Raw genomic sequence first — 21542 nt, 5'->3', positions numbered from 1 at the left:
CTCCCTCCGGGGCAGAGAGTTCCACTGCTGAACGGCTCTCACAGTCAGGAAGTTCTTCCTCATGTTCAGGTGGAATCTCCTCTCTTGTAGTTTGAAGCCATTCTTCCATTGTGTCCTAGTCTCCAGGGAAGCAGAAAACAAGCTTGCTCCCTCCTCCTCCCTGTGGCTTCCTCTCACATATTTATACATGGCTATGATATCTCCTCTCAGCCTTCTCTTCTTTAGGCTAAACATGCCGAGTTCCCTAAGCCGCTCCTCATAGGGCTTGTTCTCCAGACCCTTGATCATTTTAGTCGCCCTCCTCAGAGCCAGAACAGGTTGCAACCAAAAGGTTGCAAGTTCGAAGCCCCGGGTTGGCGTGAGCAGCCAACCGTTAGCACTGCTCACTGTTTACGTAAGCAGTTCGAAAACAGCTTTAGCTGTAATTAGAGAAACTGACCGTGTGCTTGATCTTACTATTCTGCTGTGACCGTGGTAATGTATGTAACTGTAAATAGTTGGAACTAGAAATAAAGTATTTGCCGCTGAGGGTTCTCTTAGCATTGTGCATGATTGAGGAAGCACAGAGGCAGGGGAAGAGCAGAGGTCAGATGCTCAGGGTCTGGAGGCTGCAAATGTAGGGGTTGCATTGACCCGAAGCTGCTTTTTTGGGGGGCCCTGATATATACATGGAAACACCGGCACCCCCTAACCCCCAAGGATTCCTTTTGATTTAATTGTATGAACCATAAAATAGTGCTTCTGACGTCATTAAGCTGTATTTCTGGCATTGGAGAGGGATTGGATGGTGACTGCTGGAAGAGCACTTTGGTTGGATGGGCATCTGTTGGGAGGGCTTGGATTGTACCTTCTTGGGGGGCTGGACTGGATGGCCCCTGGGGTCTCTTCCCATTCTGATTCTATGATTCTATCAATGGGAAGGAAGTGAGGGAGGCGGACCTCCTGTTCTGGCTCTGAGGGCAGATGGCAAGGGGGCCGGTGCCCCTCCTGGCTGCCCCCAAATCTTCTCCCCATTGGTCCTTCCGTGCTCTGCTTCCCCGGCATTCTCCCAGCGCTGGCTGGGTGATTAATTTGGCTTTCCGGTGCTCTCCTCCTCCTCCTCGGCATGGCTCCCTTCTGGAGCAGCAAAGGGAGGAGTAATGACAGGGTAGGGAGGCAGGTGTTTAATGTCTGGGAAGCTCATCAAAACATGCCAGGCAAATGTTAACAATTAGTCTTCCTTGCTATGCATCCGGAGGAGGGGGAGAGGCTGCTGCCATGCGCTCCATCAGGATGCGGTGAACGTCTCAGAAGCAACATCAGCCTTCAGCGGCACCGCTCCAAATGCACTTGGGGGGATTCAAACACTGCTCTGCTGATCTTTCAGACATAAGACCATAGAATCATAGAGTTGGAAGAGACCCCAAGGGCCATCTAGTCAACCCCCTGCTAAGAGGCAGCAACACACCATCCAAGCCCTCCCTACAGATGAGTGAATCAGAGAGTGTTTGAGGACCGGGACATCCGTAGGGAGACCAAGGGGCTTGTTTATAAAGCCATTGTCCTCCCAACCCTGCTATATGCCTGCGGAACGTGGACTGTCTACAGACATGAACAATAAGACTCAAATACAACACTGCCTGAGCTCTGCGAGTGCAGGATTTTTCTGAATGAAGCTGAGAGTGTTTGAGGACCGGGACATCCGTAGGGAGACCAAGGGACTTGTTTATAAAGCCATTGTCCTCCCAACCCTGCTATATGCCTGCGGAACGTGGACTGTCTACAGACATGAACAATAAGACTCAAATACAACACTGTCTGAGCTCTGCGAGTGCAGCATTTTTCCGAATGAAGCAGAGAGTATTTGAGGACCGGGACATCCGTAGGGAGACCAAGGGGCTTGTTTATAAAGCCATTGTCCTCCCTACCCTGCTCTACACCTATGAAACGTGGACTGTCTACAGACATCAACAATAAGCCTCAAATACAGCAGCGCCTGAGCTCTGCAAGTGCAGCATTTTTCCGAATGAAGCAGAGAGTGTTTGAGGACCAGGACATCCATAGGGAGACCAAGGTCCGTGTTTATAAAGCCATTGTCCTGATATACGCCTGTGAAACATGGACTGTCTACAGACATCAACAATAAGACTCAAATACAGCAGCGCCTGAGCTCTGCAAGTGCAACATTCTTCCGAATGAAGCAGAGAGTGTTTGAGGACTAGGACATCCATAGGGATACCAAGGGGCTTGTTTATAAAGCCATTGTCTTCCCAACCCTGATATATGTCTGCGAAACGTGGACTGTCTACAGACATCAACAATAAGACTCAAATACAGCAGCGACTGAGCTCTGCAAGTGCAGCATTTTTCCGAATGAAGCAGAGAGTGATTGAGGACCGGGACATTCGTGGGGATACCAAGGGGCTTGTTTATAAAGCCATTGTCCTCCCAACCCTGATATACGCCTGTGAAACGTGGACTGTCTACAGACATCAACAATAAGACTCAAATACAGCAGCGCCTGAGCTCTGCAAGTGCAGCATTTTTCCTAATGAAGCAGAGAGTGTTTGAGGACCGGGACATCCGTAGGGAGACCAAGGTGTTTGTTTATAAAGCCATTGTCCTGATATACGCCTGTGAAACATGGACTGTCTACAGACATCAACAATAAGACTCAAATACAGCAGCGCCTGAGCTCTGCAAGTGCAACATTCTTCCGAATGAAGTAGAGAGTGTTTGAGGACCGGGACATCCGTAGGGAGACCAAGGGGCTTGTCTATAAAGCTATTGTCCTCCCAACGCTCTGAAACATGGACTGTCTACATACGTCACTCTTAACTCCTGGAACGATTCCATCAGCACTGCCTCAAAAAAATATTGCAAATCTCTTGGGAACACAGGCATGGAAATGTCAGTGTGCTGGAAGAAGGAAAGACAACCAGCATAATAATAATAGTAATAATAATAATAATAATAATAATAATAGAATCATAGAATCATAGAATGAAAGAGTTGGAAGAGACCTCATGGGCCATCATCCAGTCCAACCCCATTCTGCCAAGAAGCAGGAATATTGCATTCAAATCACCCCTGACAGATGGCCATCCAGCCTCTGCTTAAAAGCTTCCAAGGAAGGAGCCTCCACCACACTCGGGGCAGAGAGTTCCACTGCTGAACGGCTCTCACAGTCAGGAAGTTCTTCCTCTTGTTCAGATGGAATCTCCTTTCTTGTAGTTTGAAGCCATTGTTCCATTGCGTCCTAGTCTCCAAGGAAACAGAAAGCAAGCTTGCTCCCTCCTCCCTGTGGCTTCCTCTCACATATTTATACATGGCTATCATATCTCCTCTCAGCCTTCTCTTCTTCAGGCTAAACATGCCCAGTTCCCTGAGCCGCTCCTCATAGGGCTAATAATAATCTTTATTTGTACCCTAGAACCATCTCCCCAAGGGACTTGGTGCGGCTTACAAGAGGCCAAGCCTGAAGAACATCAAACAAACATCATGAAGGTGGGCCTAAATAAATTATTATTATTATTATTATTATTATTATTATTATTAACTTTATTTGTCCCCCGCTAGCATCTCCCGAAGGACTCGATGTGGTTTACAAAGGCCAAGGCCTCAAACACCACATAACAATACAAAACCTAAAGCAAATTAAAAACAGTTAAAGCAATATTAAACAACAAGCAATAAACAATACACTAAGACACAATAAAACTGGGCTGGGCCAAAGTAATGGGTACAGAATTAAAAGTGCTGATGTGACAGGAGGTATATAAGGATTGTAGGGTGTGTGCAGTGTGCCAGCAATCCTAATATCTAATATAGTGCTTCTGGGACTTGTTGTTGGAGTTTTCCTATTCTGGAAAGGCACATCGGAACAGCCAGGTTTTCAAGTTCTTTCTAAAGACTGCCAATGTAGGGGCCTGTCTAAGATCTTTGGGGAGGGTGTTCCAGAGTTGGGGGGCCACCACGGAAAAGGCCCTGTCTCGAGTCTCCACCAAACGCGCCTGTGACGTAGGCGGAATCACGAGCAGGGCCTCTCCGGATGAACAAAGTGAGCGCGTGGGTTCATAAACGGAGATGCGGTCACGCAGGTAGGATGGTCCCAAACCGTTTAGGGCAGTGTTTCTCAATCTTCCTGATTCCGCGACCCCTTAATCCAGTTCCTCATGTTGTAGTGACCCCCAACCATAACATTACTTCATAACTGTAATTTTGCTACTGTTATGAGTTGCAATGTAAATATTTGATATGCAGGATGTATTTTCCCATGACAACAGAAAATACTGGAAGGGTTTGGTGGGCATTGACCTTGAGTTTGGGAGTTGTAGTTCACCTACATCCAGAGAGCACTGTGGACTCAAACAACGAGGGATCTGGACCAAACTTGGCACGGATACGCAATATGCCCAAATGTGAGCACTGGTGGAATTTGTGGGGAACAGAGCTTGGCATTTGGGAGTTGTAATTGCTGGGATTTATAGTTCACCTACAATCAAAGAACAGTCTGTGTCCCACCAATGATAGAATTGGGCCAAACTTCCCACACAGAACCCCCATGACCAACAGATAATATTGTGTTTTCTGATAGTCTTTGGCGACCCCTTTGACACCCTCTCACGACCTCCTCAAGGGTCCCGACCCCCAGGTTGAGAAACACTGGTTTAGGGCTTTGTAGGTGAGCACCTGCACCTTAAATTGGGCTCGGAAAATAAACGGCAGCCAGTGGAGCTCCCTGAACAGGAGGGTTGACCTCTCTCTGTAAGGAGCACCAGTTAACATCCTGGCCGTTGCCTGTTGGACCAATTGGAATTTCCGAGCCGTTTTCAAGGGCAGCCCCACGTAGAGCGCATTACAGTACTCCAATCTAGAGGTGACCAAGGCGTGGACCACCCCGGCCAGATCAGCCTTTGCGAAATGGTCACAACAATAGTAGCCATACTGAGAGTAACAAGACTTCAGCACCACGGAAAGCTCCCAGGTCTTCCTCTTCCTCTCTCCCCCTCTCCTTCCTTCCCTTTGCGTCTCAATCCAGGGATATAGAAAGGTGGACATAAGTGAATTCCAATAATAATAATAATAATAATAATAATAATAATAATAATAATAGCCACGCGAAAAGTGATAAGACTTCAGCACCATGGAAAGCTCCCATGCCTTCCTCTTCCTCCCTTTCCCTCGCCTTCCTTCCCTTTGCGTCTCAATCCAGGGATATATAAAGGCGGACATAAGTGAATTCTAATAATAATAATAATACAACCTTTGCCTCAACATGATTCCAAATCGGTCTTTGAACTGGGCAGGTGCTTTGATGCTTCCTAAACGTTGGCATCTCCTGCCTGTTTTAGCTAAATTTAAATAGCTGCTTTGGACCCCAGCTTCTGGGAAATGCAACATTCCTGTGCGAATATGCTCAAACTCCCCTATTTGGAAATGTTTTAGAGCATTGATGGGAACTGGGCTCATGGGGTCTCCTAAGACTCCTTGTTAACTGGCGCTCCTTACAGGGAGCGGTCAACCCTCCTGTTTAAGGAGCTCCACTGGCTACCGTTCATTTACCGGTCCCAATTCAAGGTGCAGTTTCTTACCTACAAACGGTTTGGGACCCTCCTACCTGCGTGACCCTCCTACCTGCGTGATCTTCGATCATCTGGAGAGGCCCTGCTCACACTCCTACCTCCATCGCAAGCATGATTGGTAGGGATGAGGGAGAGGGCCTTCTCGGTGGTGGCCCCTCGATTCTGGAATTCACTCCCTAAGGACATCAGACATGCCCCAACTCTGGCAATTTCTAGGAGGAGCCTGAAAACGTGGTTGTTCCAGTGTGCCTTCCCAGAACAAGGAAACTCCCAGCAATATGTCCTCGAAATGCACTTTACTATGGATCTAGGATTGATTGATTTGCACGCCCTATCCCCTCCGGAAATTTCCACCCCAGTTATATCCTACCTTGCTCATGCCCAGCATTATTTTTTAAATTTTAATTCTACATTTGGTCCAGCCGTAGGTTTTAAATGCTTGTTGTGTTACTGGACTGCTTATCTTTTATTTATTTTTGTTTATGAGATGTATTTTAACTGTTTTGTATTGTTTGTTTGCTATTGTTTTATTATTGTGCACCAGTTGCACCCGTACCTTGGGAAGTCTGAACTGGCCACAGTGGTCCACGCTCTTGTTACATCCTGAATAGACTACTGCAACGCACTCTACATGGGGTTGCCCTTGAAGTCTGTTCGGAAACTTCAACTGGTCCAGCGAGCAGCAGCCAGGTTGCTCACCGGAGCGACATACAGGGAGCATACCACCCCCCTGCAGTGTCAGCTCCACTGGCTGCCGGTTCAGTTCCGAGCACAATTCAAGGTGCTGGTTTTGACCTACAAAACCCTTTACGGTTCCGGTCCAGTGTATCTGTCCGAACGCATCTCCCTCTACGTCCCACCCCAGAGTTTGAGATCATCTGGGGAGACCCTGCTCTCAACCCCACCGCTATCACAAGTGAGGTTGGTGGGGACGAGGAGCAGGGCCTTCTCAGTGGTGGCCCCTCACCTGTGGAACTCACTCCCGGGGGAAATTAGGGCATCAACATCCCTCCTCTCCTTCAGGAGGAAAGTAAAGATGTGGTTGTGGGACCAGGCCTTTGGGCAATCTGACAACTAGATATGGACAACCAGATGGATAGGACTGACAGGTCTGACAATTGTGGAATTGGAATTTGAACTATGAGATTGCGAAACGCTGACCGTCAATGAGGAGAAAATGGTTTGTATTGGTTTTATTGCTATTACTGGTGTTATGGTTGTTTTCGCCTTGCAAGAATTGTTGTTTCTGTTAATTGATGTTATTGCTAGAATTGCTGTTTTCTGTTAATTGATGTTATTTTGTCTTATTGTTGTGATATGATGCGGGCATCGAATTGTGCCTTGCTTTTGTAAGCCGCCCTGAGTCCCCTTCGGGGTGAGAAGAAGGGCGGGGTAGAAGCAACTGAAATAAAATAAATAAAAATAATATTGATGTGTTGTGGGCTCGGCCTCATGTAAGCCACACCGAGTCCCTTGGGGAGATGGTAGCGGGGTATAAATAAAGATTATTATTATTATTATTATTATTATTATTATTAGATTCTTGTGGGTTTTTTCGGGCTATAGGGCCATGTTCTAGAGGCATTTTCTCCTGACGTTTCGCCTGCATCTATGGCAAGCATCCTCAGAGGTAGTGAGGTCTGTTGGAAATAGGAAAATGGGTTTATATATCTGTGGAATGACCAGGGTGGGGCAAAGAGCTCTTCTCTGCTGGAGCTAAGTGTGAATGTTTCAACTGACCACCTTCATTAGCATTTGAAAGCCTGCCTGAGCCTGGGAAAATCTTTTGTTGAGAGGTGTTAAGATGTGCCTGGTTGTTTCCTCTCTGCTGTTTTGCTGTTGTAATTTTAGAGTTTTTTAATACTGGTAGCCAGATTTTGTTCATTTTCATGGTCTCTTCCTTTCTGTTGAAATTGTCCACATGCTTCTTGTGGATTTCAATGGCTTCTCTGTGTAGCCTGACAACAGAGAGGAAAAAACCAGGCACAGATTAACACCTCCCAGCAACAGATTTTCCCAGGCTCAGGCAGGCCTTCAAATGCTAATGAAGGTGGTCAGTTGAAACATTCACACCTAGCTCCAGCAGAGAAGAGTCCTTTGTCCCACCCCGGCCAATCCACAGATATATAAACCCATTTTCCTATTTCCAACAGACCTCACTACCTCTGAGGATGCTTGCCATAGATGCAGGCGAAACGTCAGGAGAAATGCCTCTAGAACATGGCCCTATAGCCCGAAAAAACCCACACGAACGTAGTGATTCCAGCCATGAAAGCCTTCGACAATACATTATTATTATTATTATTATTGGTTGCCATCCACTGAAAGTGCTCAGAAGGTGGCCTTTCACTCTCCAGGCCTCCCAAAGGACACCTTGCACAGGCATGCACATTTTTCAAGGCTGCTCTCTCGCCCTGAGCTTCCTCCCCTTCTTTTGGGGGCCAGAGGGAAACAAAAGCAACCCCAGAGGGACTCACACGGTGATGCTCCTGTCCGGACAGTGGTCGCCGAAGGTGCCTCCCTGCTCCTTGAAGGTGATGAGGTTCCAGACGGCCACCACGGTGTCCTCGGGGATGCGGAAGTGGAAGAGCTCAATGCTGGTGAAGGAGCGAAAAGGGTTCAGCTTCCGGGGCGTGCGGGTGAAGTAGTCCGTCACAAAGAGACCCTCTGGGAGGAGGAGGAGAAAGGGGCAAAGGTCAAGGGGGGCACTGGTGGCAGAGGGACCTCCCTGAAGCAGCCCCCCACAGACCCTCCTGCAATAATGGCCATTCGGGACTGGGTAGAATCAGAACCACAGAATAATAGAGTTGAAAGGAACCTCTAAAGGACATCTAGTCCACCCACCCCCCCACCCCGCTTTTGCCTTCATGCAGGAAAAGCCCATTCAAAGCAGTCCCAACAGATGGTCATCCAGCCTCTGTCTAAAAGCCTCCAAGGAAGGACTCCGAGGCGGAGAGTTCCAAGGTTGAATAGCTCCTCTTATAGTCAGGAAGTTACCAGTATTTAACACTGGCTACCAGTATTTAAAAAAACTCTAAAATTACAACAGCAAAACAACAGAGAGGAAACAATCAGGGACAGCTAATCACCTCTCAGCATCCGCCGGGAAGTAGCAGCCCATAGTGAAAGGACCAAGGCAGAGACATCTCCAGCTCATCCCCTGTTTGGGTATCAGCCAGCACGCCAACGACTTAAATCTAGACATAGTTTTCTAAGATCTACAGAGACACTCGCTGGAACACCCCAGCAAGCGAGAGTCCAAAAGTGGCAGGCTCAAACCCAGAACCTCAACCAATGGCTGATACAAAATGAGAGACTCCCTCCTGGGCACACAGAAGACTGGGTGACTTGGAAGGCGCTGAACAGACTGCGCTCTGGCACCACGAGATGCAGAGCCAAACTCAAGAAATGGGGCCACAAAGTGGAGTCCACGACATGCGAGTGTGGAGAAGAGCATACCACTGACCACCTAATGCAATGCACCCTGAGCCCTGCCACAAGATGCACAAGGGAGGACCTTCTTGCGGCAACACCAGAAGCACTCCAAGGGGCCAGAGACTGGTCAAAGGACATTTAACCAGCTACCAAACTCACAAGTTGTGTATTTTTCTGTTTGTTTGCTTTGTTCTGTTAGACTGGTTGTTCTGACACGACAAATAAAATAAATAAATAAACCTCTCAACAAAAGGTTGCCCCAGGCACTGCCAGGCCATCAAATGCTAATCAAGATGGTCAGTTGAAACATTCACACCCGGCTCCAACAGACAAGAGTTCTTTCTCCCATCCTGGCCATTATTCCACAGATATATAAACCCAGTTTTCCAAGTTCCAACAGACCTCACTACCTCTGAGGACGCTTCCCATAGATGTAGGTGAAACGTCAGGAGAGAATGCCTCTAGAACATGGCCATATAGCCCGAAAAAAAACCTACAACAACCCAGTCAGGAAGTTCTTCCTAATGTTCAGGTAGATTGAGCGTGGGCAAACTTGGGCCTTCTAGGTATTTTGGACTTTAACTCTCACAATTCCCAACTGCCCATAGGCTGTTAGGAATTGTGGGAGTTGAAGTCCAAAACACCCAGAGGGCCCAAGTTTGCCCATGGCTGAGGTACATGATGATGATGATGATATTGATGACAATGACAATGATGATGATGATGATGATGATATTGATGACAATGACGACGACGATGATGATCATGACGATGATGATGATGATGATGACGATGGTGACGATGACGATGATGATATTGATGACAATGACAACGATGATGATGATGATGACGATGATGATGATGATGACGATGGTGATGTTGATGATGATGATGATGACGATGGTGACGATGACGATGATGATATTGATGACAATGACAACGATGATGATGATGATGATGACGATGATGATGATGACAATGGTGATGTTGATGATGATGATGACGATGGTGACGATGATGATATTGATGACAATGACGATGATGATGATATTGATGACAATGACGATGATGATGATGACGATGGTGATGTTGATGATGATGATGACGATGGTGACAATGACGATGATGATATTGATGACAATGACAACGATGATGATGATGATGACGATGATTATGATGATGACGATGGTGATGTTGATGATGATGACAATGATGATGATGATGATATTGATGACAATGACGATGATGATGATGATATTGATGACAATGACGACAATGATGATGATCATGACGATGATGATGATGATGACGATGGTGATGTTGATGATGATGACGACAATGGTGATGATGATGATGATGATATTGATGACAATGACGACAATGATGATGACTATCCACAGTTTATAATAAAAATGCCTTCAATTGGTTTTCTAGCAGCAATGTATCCCTTTCACGTGTGTGTGTGTGTGTGAAGAAAATCTGAAATGATGTTTATAAAGGAAAGGGAGCCATTTTTCACACGCAAATACTTCTGTTGTGATGGCTGTGTTTCAAGTAAGTGTAGTTATGTCACAATTCCCCAAGTCTTCTCAAGCTATTGGAAACAAACTTGGATAATTTTGAATTTTTTCCACCTTCTCATCAACTAGTACTTTCAACTACAAATGGTAATTATTGCTGAGGATGTTGATGATGGTGATGATGATGGTGATTGAAGATGATGATTATGATGATGATAATGATGATGGCTGTGACTGAGGATGATGACGACGATGGTAATTGACGATGTTGATGATAATGATGATGGTGATAATGATGATGACGGTGATTGAAGATGATGATGACGATGGTAATTGACGATGTTGATGATAGTGATTATGGTGATTGAAGATTATTATGATGGTGATGATGATGATGGTGATTTGATGAGGTTGATGATAATTATGATGGTGATTGAAGATTATGATGATGGTGATGATGATGACGGGGACTACCGTCCGGTCAGCCTCACGTTGATACCGGGCAAGATTCTGGAAAAGATTGTTAAGGAAGCGGTCTGCAAACACTTAGAAACAAATGCAGTCATCGCTAATAGTCAACATGGATTGATCAAAAACAAGTCATGCCAGACTCATCTGATCTCTTCCTTCGATAGAGCTACAAGCTGGGTAGATGCGGGGAATGATGCCGTGGATGGAGCGTGTCTGGATTTGAGGAAGGCCTTCTTGGACAAGGTCCCCCATGACCTTCGGGCAAGGAAACGAGGCCAATGTGGGCGAGGCAAAACTACGGTGAGGTGGATCTGGAATTGGTTAAGTGGACGAACACAGAGAGTGCTCACTAATGCTTCCTCCTCATCTTGGAAAGAAGTGACAAGTGGAGTGCCATCAGCAGGGTTCCGTCCTGGGCCCGGTCCTGCTCAGGATCTATATTAACGACTTAGATGAAGGGCTAGAAGGCAGGATCATCAAGTTTGCAGACGACACCAAATTGGGAGGCAGAGCCAAGACTCCAGAGGACAGGAGCAGAATTCAAAACGATCTTGACAGATTAGAGAGATGGGCCAAAACTAACAAAATGAAGTTCAACAGTGACAAATGCAAGATACTCCACTTTGGCAGAAAAAAATGAAATGCAAAGATACAGAATGGGTGACGCCTGGCTCGAGAGCAGTACGTGTGAAAAAGATCTTGGAGTCCTCGTGGACAACAAGTTAAACATGAGCCAGGAATGTAATGTGGCGGCAAAAAAAGCCAGTGGGATTTTGGCCTGCATCAATAGGAGCCTAGTGTCTAGATCTAAGGAAGTCATGCTCCCCATGCTCTATTCTGCCTTGGTTAGACCACACCTGGAATACTGTGTCCAATTCTGGGCACCACAATTCAAGAGAGATATTGACAAGCTGGAAAGTGTCCAGAGGAGGGCGACTAAAATGATCAAGGGTCTGGAGAACAAGCCCTATGAGGAGCGGCTTAGGGAACTGGGCATGTTTAGCCTGAAGAAGAGAAGGCTGAGAGGAGATATGATAGCCATGTATAAATATGTGAGAGGAAGCCACAAGGAGGAGGAGGGAGCAAGCTTGTTTTCTGCTTCCTTGGAGACTAGGACGCGGAACAATGGCTTCAAACTACAAGAGAGGAGATTCCATCTGAACATGAGGAAGAACTTCCTGACTGTGAGAGCCGTTCAGCAGTGGAACTCTCTGCCCTGGAGTTTGGTGGAGGCTCCTTCTTTGGAAGCTTTTAAGCAGAGGCTGGATGGCCATTTGTCAGGGGTGATTTGAATGCAATATTCCTGCTTCTTGGCAGAATGGGGTTAGACTGGATGGCCCATGAGGTCTCTTCCAACTCTTTGATTCTATGATTCTATGATTCTATGACTGACGATGACGATGATGGTGATTATAATGAGGAGGATAAAGATGATAGCAGTGACCCCTCTGCTCTACTCACTTTGTTGCCCAGGAGAGCCAAAAACAGAAGCTCTTCCTCCTATTATGGAATGATAATAATGGAAAGAGTCACCATCACTCTTTCCATTGTTATCATTCCATCCTGGTCAGTGGGTTGCAGTGGGTTGCCTCTCATTGAGTGGGTTGAACCCCTTGCATGCTAGCCATCCTGCCCCCAAGGAAGTGTGCTTCTGTTCTCTGGGCCTGCCCTGGTCTGGAGGAACTGGTCAACTTCTGGCCAGGAGTGTCCAGTTTCCTTTGGCCACCAGGCCATGGAGGTTTTGAAGCAGAGCCTAGATGGCCCTCTGTTGGGAGGGCTTTGATGGTGCCTTCTTCCTGCCTGGCAGAAAGAAGGTGGATGGACTGGAAAGGCTTTGGGGTCTCTCTTCCAACTCAATGAGTCTATGATTCTATTCCAAGGCTAGGATTCCCAAACCTGTGGGTTTCTTTATGGCAGGTGGGACTGGAAGGCCTCTTGGGGGTCTCTTGCAACTCTAGGGTTCTTCGACAACTTGCTGAACTGCTTCTCTTCTTTCTACTTCTTCTTCTTTTTCTCCAGAGTCAGAGCAGAGGGGTCTCTTGGGGGGCTTTGCAGGGTCTCCCTCCCATGGGGGAAAGGGGGGAAGCCCTGGGTTCCAATGGGGAGCTCCAGAGAGTGGGAAGAAGTGGGGCAGAATAAAGACCTGTGAAACATCAAGCCCCCTCCCCATATTTTGGGTTCCAACAAGTTTTAAGCCTCGCCCTATCTTCCCCGCCTGCCAGCGTGACAGATGATGGTGAGGAAGGGAGGGGGAGGAGGTCTCCCCACAGATGGCCTTGACAGATGGCAGGAAGGGGAGGGGGCTTCCCTGTGTTGTGGGAGGGGGTGCTAATAATCAGACCTCTGCCTCCTTAGCAAGGGAAGCCTGCTCGGACTGCAAAAGCTCTTTCTCCTCTGGCCTGGGAGGTGGGCGCAGGACTGGGTTGCCCCCTTCTCTTTCTAAGGGGGGAGTGTCAGAGCCCTCCTCAGGAAAGGCCCTTAGAGGGGGACATGTGAGCCCCCTCCCAAGTCTTGAAGCAGCCCCCCTATGGAGGGTCTCCCCCATACACTGCCTATTCAAGAGCGGGTTTCAAAGTGGGGGGACCCTTCCCACTCCCCCTTTCCTTCTTCTTCTTCCCTTCCCCCCTTCCCTTTGCATCTCAATCAAGGGTTAATTAAAAGTGGGGACTAATAAATGGCCATAATAACAATAGCCACAGTGAGAGTAATAAGACTTCATCACCGTCAACAATGCCAGACAGCTCCCAGGCCTTCCTCTTTCTTTCTCTCCCCTTCTACTTCCCTCCTTCCTTTCTTCCTTTCTTCCTTGCCTTCGGCACCATGGATGGTTCCTATGCCTCCTTTTCCCTACCTCTCCTTCCTTTCTACCTTCCCTCCTTCCTTCCCTTTGTGTCTCAGTCCAGGGAAATATAAAGGCGGACATAAATGAGTTCCAATAATAATAATAATAATAATAATAATAATAATAATAATAGCAGCCATGCAAAAAGTGATAAGACTTCAGCACCTCGGACAGCTCACAGGCCTTCCTCTTTCTCTCTCTCCTCCCTTTCTACCTTTCTTCTATTTTCTTCCTCCCTTCCTTTCTACCTTCCTTCCTTCCTTCCTTCCTTCTCTTCGGGTTTCATTCAGGGGATACATGAAGGTGGGCCTAAATAAATGGCCACAATAATAGTAGCCATACTGAGAGTAACAAGACTTCAGCACCACAGACAGCTCCCAAGTCTTCCTCTTCCTCTTTTTCCCTCTCATAGAATCATAGAATCAAAGAGTTGGAAGAGACCTCATGGGCCATCCAGTCCAACCCCATTCTGCCAAGAAGCAGGAATATTGCATTCAAATCACCCCTGACAAATGGCCATCCAGCCTCTGCTTAAAAGCTTCCAAAGAAGGAGCCTCCACCACACTCCACAAGGGGCAGAGAGTTCCACTGCTGAACGGCTCTCACAGTCAGGAAGTTCTTCCTATTGAAGAACTTCCTTTGCGTCTCAATCCAGAGATATATAAAGGTGGACATAAATGAATTCCAATAATAATAATAATACTAACAACAATAATAATAATAGCCATGCAAAAAGTGATAAGACTTCAGCACCTCGGACCGCTCACAGGCCTTCCTCTTTCTCCCTCTCCACCCTTCCTTTCTACCTTCCTTCCTTCCTTCTCTTCGGGTTTCAATCAGGGGATACACGAAGGTGGGCCTAAATGAATGGCCACAATAATAGTAGCCATACTGGGAGTAACAAGACTTCAGCACCACAGAAAGCTCCCAAGTGATAAGACTTCAGCACTTTGGACAGCTCACAGGCCTTCCTCTTTCTTGCTCTCCTCCCATCCTTTCTTCCTTCCTTCCTTCCTTCCTTTGCACCTTCCTTCTCTTTGGGTTTCAATCAGGGGATACACGAAGGTGGGCCTAAATAAATGGCCACAACAACAGTAGCCATACTGAGAGTAACAAGACTTCAGCACCATGGAAAGCTCCCAGGCCTTCCTCTCCCTCTCTCTCCCTCTCCTTCTTTCCCTTTGCATCTCAATCCAGGGAAATATGTAGGAGAACATGAATGAATTCCATTAATAATAATAATAATAATAATAATAATAATAATAATAATAATAATAGCCATTCGAAAAGTGATGACTTCAGCACCTTGGACAGCTCACATGCCTTCCTCTTTCTCACTCTCCTCCCTTCCTTTCTACCTTCCTTCTCTTTTCTACCTTCCTTCTCTTTTCTTCCTTCCTTCCTTCCTTCCTTCCTTCTCTTCAGGTTTCAATCAGGGGCTACATGAAGGTGGGCCTAAATAAATGGCCACAATAATAGTAGCCATACTGGGAGTAACAAGACTTCAGCACCATGGAAAGCTCTCAGGTCTCCCTCTTCCTCTCTCTCCCTCTCCTTCCTTCCCTTCAATCCAGGGATATATAAAGGCGGACATAAATGAATTCCAATAATAATAATAATAATAATAATAATAGCCATGCAAAAAGTGATACGACTTCAGCACTTTGGACAGCTCACATGCCTTCCTCTTTCTCCCTCTCCTCCCTTCCTTTCTACCTTCCTTCTCTTTTCTTCCTTCCTTCCTTCCTTCCTTCCTTCCTTCCTTCCCTCTCTTTGGGTTTCAATCAGGGGATACACAAAGGTGGGCCTAAATAAATGGCTACAATAATAGTAGCCATACTGGGAGTAACAAGACTTCAGCACCATGGAAAGCTCTCAGGTCTTCCTCTCTCCCCTTCTCCCTCCTTCTCTTTGTGTCTCAATCTAGGGATATATAAAGGCGGACATAAATGAATTCCAATAATAATAATAATAATAATAATAATAATAATAGCCATGCAAAAAGTGATAAGACTTCAGCACCTTGGACAGCTCACATTGCCTTCCTCTTTCTCCCTCTCCACCCTTCTTTTCTACCTTCCTTCTCTTTTCTTCCTTCCTTTCTACCTTCCTTCCTTCCTTCTCTTCGGGTTTCAATCAGGGGATACACGAAGGTGGGCCTAAATGAATGGCCACAATAATAGTAGCCATACTGGGAGTAACAAGACTTCAGCACCACAGAAAGCTCCCATGCCTTCCTCTTCCTCTCTCTCCCTCTCCTTCCTTCCCTTTGCATCTCAATCCGGGGAAATATATAGGAGAACATAAATGAATTCCAATAATAATAATAATAATAATAATAATAATAATAATAATAATAACCATGTGAAAAATGATAAGACTTCAGCACCTCGGACAGCTCACATGACTTCTTCTCCTTCTCCTCCCTTCCTTTCTATCTTCCTTCTCTTTTCGTCCTCCCTTCCTTCCTTTCTACCTTCTGTCCTTCCTTCTCTTCAGGTTTCAATCAGGGGATACACGAAGGTGGGCCTAAATAAATGGCCACAATAATAGTAGCCATACTGAGAGTAACAAGACTTCAGCACCATGGAAAGCTCTCAGGTCTGCCTCTTCCTCTCTCTCCCTCTCCTTTCTTCCTTTCAATCCAGGGATATATAAAGGCGGACATAAATGAATTCCAATAATAATAATAATAATAATAATAATAATAATAATAGCAGCCATGCAAAAAGTGATAAGACTTCAGCACCTCGGACAGCTCACAGGCCTTCCTCTTTCTCCCTCTCCTCCCTTCCTTTCTACCTTCCTTCTCTTTTCTTCCTTCCTTCCTTCCTTCCTTCCTTCTCTTTGGGTTTCATTCAGGGGATGCATGAAGGTGGGCCTAAATAAATGGCCACAATAATAGTAGCCATACTGAGAGTAACAAGACTTCAGCACCATGGAAAGCTCCCAAGTCTTCCTCTTCCTCTTTTTCCCTCTCCTTCCTTTGCGTCTCAATCCAGTGATATATAAAGGCGGACATAAATGAATTCCAATAATAATAATAATAATAATAATAATAATAATAATAATAGCCATGCAAAAAGTGATAAGAATTCAGCACCTCAGACAGCTCCTAGGCCTTCCTCTTTCTCGCTCTCCTCCCTTCCTTTCTACCTTCCTTCTCTTTTTTTTTCCTTCCTTCCTTCTCTATGGGTTTCAATCAAGGGATACACAAAGGTGGGCCTAAATAAATGGCCACAACAATAGTAGCCATACTGAGAGTAACAAGTCTTCAGCACCCTGGAAAGCTCCCAGGTCTTCCTCTTCCTCTCTCTCCCTCTCCTTCCTTCCGTTTGCATCTCAATCCAGGGATATATAAAGGCGGACATAAATGAATTCCAATAATAATAATAATAATAATAATAGCCATGCGAAAAGTGATGACTTCAGCACCTTGGACAGCTCACAGGCCTTCCTCTTTCTCCCTCTCCTCCCTTCCTTTCTACCTTCCTTCTCTTTTCTTCCTTCCTTCCTTCCTTCCTTCTCTTTGGGTTTCAATCAGGGGATACACAAAGGTGGGCCTAAATAAATGACCACAATAATAGTAGCCATCCTGAGAATAACAAGACTTTAGCACCATGGAAAGCTCCCATGTCTTCCTCTTCCTCTCTCACCTTCTCCTTCCTTCCCTTTGCATCTCAATCCAGGGATATATAAAGGCAGACATAAATGAATTCCAATAATAATAATAATAATAATAATAATAATAATAACAGCCATTCGAAAAGTGATGACTTCAGCACCTTGGACAGCTCACATGCCTTCCTCTTCCGCTCCAATCTTCCTTTCTACCTTCCTTCTCTTCCTTCCTTCCTTTGTACCTCCCTTCCTTTCTTCCTTCTTTCTCTTCTCTTCTTGCTTTCTTCCTTCCTCCCTTTCTACCTCCCTCCCTCTCTTCCTTCGATTCTCAATCCAGGGACAAATAAAGGCGAGCATAAAAGAACGTCCATAACAACAATAATAGCTATACAGAGAGTAACAAGGCTTCAGCACCATGAACAGTGCCAGACAGCACTCAAGCCTTCCTCCTCCTCTCTTTCTCCTTTCCTCCCTCCCTCTCTTGACTTCAGCACCTGGGACAGCTCCCAGGCTTTCTCTCTTCCCTTCTCTTCCTCTCCTTCCTTCTCTCTTTCCTTCCTTCCCTCTTTCCTTCCTTCCTTCCTTCCTTCCTTTCTACCTTCCTTCCCTCCCTCCCTCACTCTCTCTCTTCCTTCAAGTTTCAATCCAAGGATAAATTAATGTCCACAATCTATATAAATAAAAAAGTAATGTTCATTTGTGGGATTAACATAACTCAAAAAGCACTGGACGAATTGACACCAAATTCGGACACTACACCCTTAATAGACCAACGAGTGACCATCACTCATAAATACCTCCCAAAAAAACAGTGGAATGGACTTAAAAATAAGCAAAGTCCAGGGATCAAGAGTCTATACTGTAGTCAAAAGCCAGTCCAAAGATTCAAGGTTCCAAGGGTTCAGGAGACAGGTCAGGATACTGAAAATCCACAAACCTGGGGGGAAACCAGCAGCATCTACCACCAAGACCAATACTTTTCTCCCGAAGCTAAATGACAATACAGCAAATGCACAAAAACAACAGCTCCCAGTATCCCCTAAACCAGGCCCTTTAGGGGAGGAGGATGCTCCAAATGTACTGCTTCCAAGCTGCAAGCTTGCTTCTCCTTGGATTTCCTTGAGAGCATCCCAATCTGTCTATATTTCCTATTTCCTGTTCCTGGACTGCAACTCCCATGTGTCACGATGCCAGGTCGCTGCCGTTAATTAGGCAGAGGTGAATCAAACAAACACCCAGTTTGTATCCAACAGTTTAATTAAAACAGCACTTACTTTCTGGCTGTTTTAATAATCCAAAATATAAAACATAAAGATAGGACACAAGCACAGAATAGAAAACAAAAACGTATAGCAAAAGCTACACCATAGTCAAAAGGCGCAGTCCTGTGGTCAAATGCCAAGAGTTCAATGATCAAAGTCCAGAGATCAAGAGTCTATACCGTAGTCAAAAGCCAGTCCAAAGACTCAAGGTTCCGGGATTCCAAAGGTTCAGGAGACAGGTCAGAACACCAAAAAGCCACAAACCTGGGGGGAAACCAGCAGCATCCACCACCAAAATAAGACAAATACTTTTCTCCCAAAGATCAGTCCCAAGGCTCACTCCTTACATCCAGTAACACCCAGCTGCAACCCATCTCTTGTATGCCTCCACCTTTAATTTCTTTCACCCATGAACTCTTACTTACAGATTACTCAACCCTTTAGAACTAAGACTTACATTAACCCTTCCATCGCCAACTGCTAGGCCTACCACCACCAGCCACCAGCAACAACTACAGAACATGATACATGACACCAGCAATCCTCCAGATAAATAAGATTGATAGATTAGAGATAGATAGATAGATAGATAGATAGATAGATAGATAGATGGCAGATAGATCGATCAGGAGGATTGCTGGGAGTTGCATTCCAAGAATAGGTAGAGAAGGAAGAAAGGAGAGAAAGAAAAAGGGAAGGAAGGAAAGAGGTAGAGAAGGAAGAAAGGAAGGAGAGAAAGAAAAAGGGAAGGAAGGAAAGAGGTAGAGAAGGAAGAAAGGAAGGAGAGAAAGAAAAGAGAGGGGGAGGAAGGAAAGAGGTAGAGAAGGAAGGAAGGAAGGAAGGAGAGAGAGAGAAAAGAGAGGGGATGGAAGGAAAGAGGTAGAGAAGAAGGAAGGAGAGAAAGAAAAAGAAAGGGGAATGAAGGAAAGGGCTAAAGAAGGAAGGAAGGAAGGAGAGAAAGAAAAAGAGAGGGAAAACAAAAAAGAGGTAGAGAAGTAAGGAAGGAAGGAGAGAAATAAAAAGAGAGGGGAAGGAAGGAAAGAGGTAGACAAGGAAGGAAGGAAGGAGAAAAGGAAAGGAAAGGGAAAAAAGAAAGGAATGAGAGAAAGAAAGGAGTGAAAGAGGGAGGGAAGGTTGGCCACAGCAATGCGTGGCAGGTACAGCTAGTGAAGGGACTTAAACGGCCAAAAAACCGAAAAAGACGCTACAGTTCATGTGCAAAAACGACTCCCCCAGCAAACAAAACACACAATAGCATCTCCACACTCTCTTCCAGACTACAGCTCCCAGCATCCCCTAGATGAGGCCCTTTAGGGGAGGAGGATGCTCTAAATGCACTGCTTCCAAGATGCAAGCTTGCTTCTCCTTGGATCTCTTTGAGAGCATCCCAATCCCTGAAGATTTCCAGTTTCCTATTCCTGGACTGCAACTCCCAGAAATCCTCCAGATAGAAAGATTACATAGAGGTAGGTAGGTAGGCAGGTAGATGGATCAGGAGGACTGCTGGGAGTTGTAGTCCAAGAATAGGTAGAGAAGGAAGAAAGAAGAGAAAGGGAAGGAAGGAAGGAAGGATAGAGGAAAGTAAGGACGACAGGATAGAGGGAAGGAAGGAAGAAGGGAGAGAAGGAAGGAAGGATAGAGGGAAAGAAGGAGAGAAGGAAGGAAGGAAGGAAGGAAGGATAGAGGGAAGGAAGGATAGAGGGAAGGAAGGAAGGATAGATGGAGGGAAGGAAGGAAGGAGAGAAGGAAGGAGGGAAGGAAGGAAGGAAGGAAGGAGAGAAGGAAGGAAGGAAGGAAGGAGAGAAGGAAGGAAGGAAGGAAGGAAGGAAGGAAGGAGAGAAGGAAGGAAGGAGGGAAAAAGAGAAGGAAGGAAGGAGGGAAGGAAGGAAGGAGAGAAGGAAGGAAGGAAGGATAGAGGGAAGGAAGGAGGGAGGGAGAGAAGGAAGGAAGGAAGGATAGAGGAAAGGAAGGAAGGATAAAGGGAAGGAAGGAGGGAGAGAAGGAGGGAAGGATAGAAGGAAGGAAGGAAGGAAGGAAGGAAGGGGAGAAGGAAGGAAGGAAGGAAGGAGAGAAGGAAGGAAGGAAGGAAGGAGTGAAGGAAGGAAGGAGGGAGAGAGAGAAGGAAGGAAGGAAGGAAGGAAGGAAGGAAGGAAGGAAGGAAGGAGAGAAAGAAAGGAGAGAAAGAGGGAAGGAAGGCTGGCCAAAGAATAATAGCCTTAGTGAGAGAGTGACCAGACTTCAGGACCGTGGACAGCTCCCTCCGGACAGCTCTCGGGCCTCCTGCCTCCCCTCCTTCGGCAGACCCCCTCCCTGCCTCCCTCCCTTTCCCTCCATCTCTCCCTCCATCTCTCCATCTCTCTCTTTCTCCATCTCTCTCTTCCTTACCGGCGGCGGGGCGCCCGAGGCTGAGCCAGGCCAGGAGCACCCGAAGCAGCAGGAGGAGCCCAGGCGGACCCCGGGGGCCCGGGACCCCCATCCTGGGCGGACTGCCTCGCGAGAGGAGGAAGGAAGGGAAAAGAAAGGAAGGAAGGAAGGAAGCAGAGGAGGAGGAGGAGGCAGCGGAGAGAAGAAGGAGTGGCCAAAGGCTGTGACGTCACGGAGAAGGCCCGCCCCCAGCGCGGGGGGAGGGGGAGGGCGACGGCGAGGGGGAGGGCGCCCCCCAATGGACACCTGGAGCCCATCACTGCCAGGTCTCCCCAGGAATCGAGAAGAAGGGAGGAGCATCCACTCTCCTTCATAGAGAAAGCCAGTAGGGCAGGCATGGGCCAACTTCGTCCATCCCTCCAGGTGTTTTGAACTCCCAACTCCCACCATTCCTACCAGCTGT

The 21542-nt window shown here is 46.5% G+C and overlaps 1 protein-coding gene across 1 annotated transcript in view; it reads right to left on the bottom strand.

The window, feature by feature from the left end:
* TMEM8B (transmembrane protein 8B) overlaps positions 1 to 21273 on the bottom strand; it is a 73327-nt gene extending 52054 nt beyond the window's left edge. The window contains exons 1-2 of the mRNA XM_060761101.2: positions 21101 to 21273; positions 8042 to 8231 (exon numbers count right to left, since the gene is read on the bottom strand). Coding sequence (XP_060617084.2) covers positions 8042 to 8231; positions 21101 to 21191 — 281 coding nt within the window. The 5' untranslated portion in view covers positions 21192 to 21273. The remainder of the gene's footprint in view (positions 1 to 8041; positions 8232 to 21100) is intronic.
* Between the last annotated feature and the right edge of the window lie 269 nt (positions 21274 to 21542).

The sequence above is a fragment of the Anolis sagrei genome, chromosome 2, assembly GCF_037176765.1.
Source record: "Anolis sagrei isolate rAnoSag1 chromosome 2, rAnoSag1.mat, whole genome shotgun sequence".
Classification (NCBI taxonomy): Eukaryota; Metazoa; Chordata; class Lepidosauria; order Squamata; family Dactyloidae; genus Anolis; species Anolis sagrei.
Note: the sequence above shows the minus strand (reverse complement) of the source record. Positions and strands in the feature narration are given on the sequence as shown.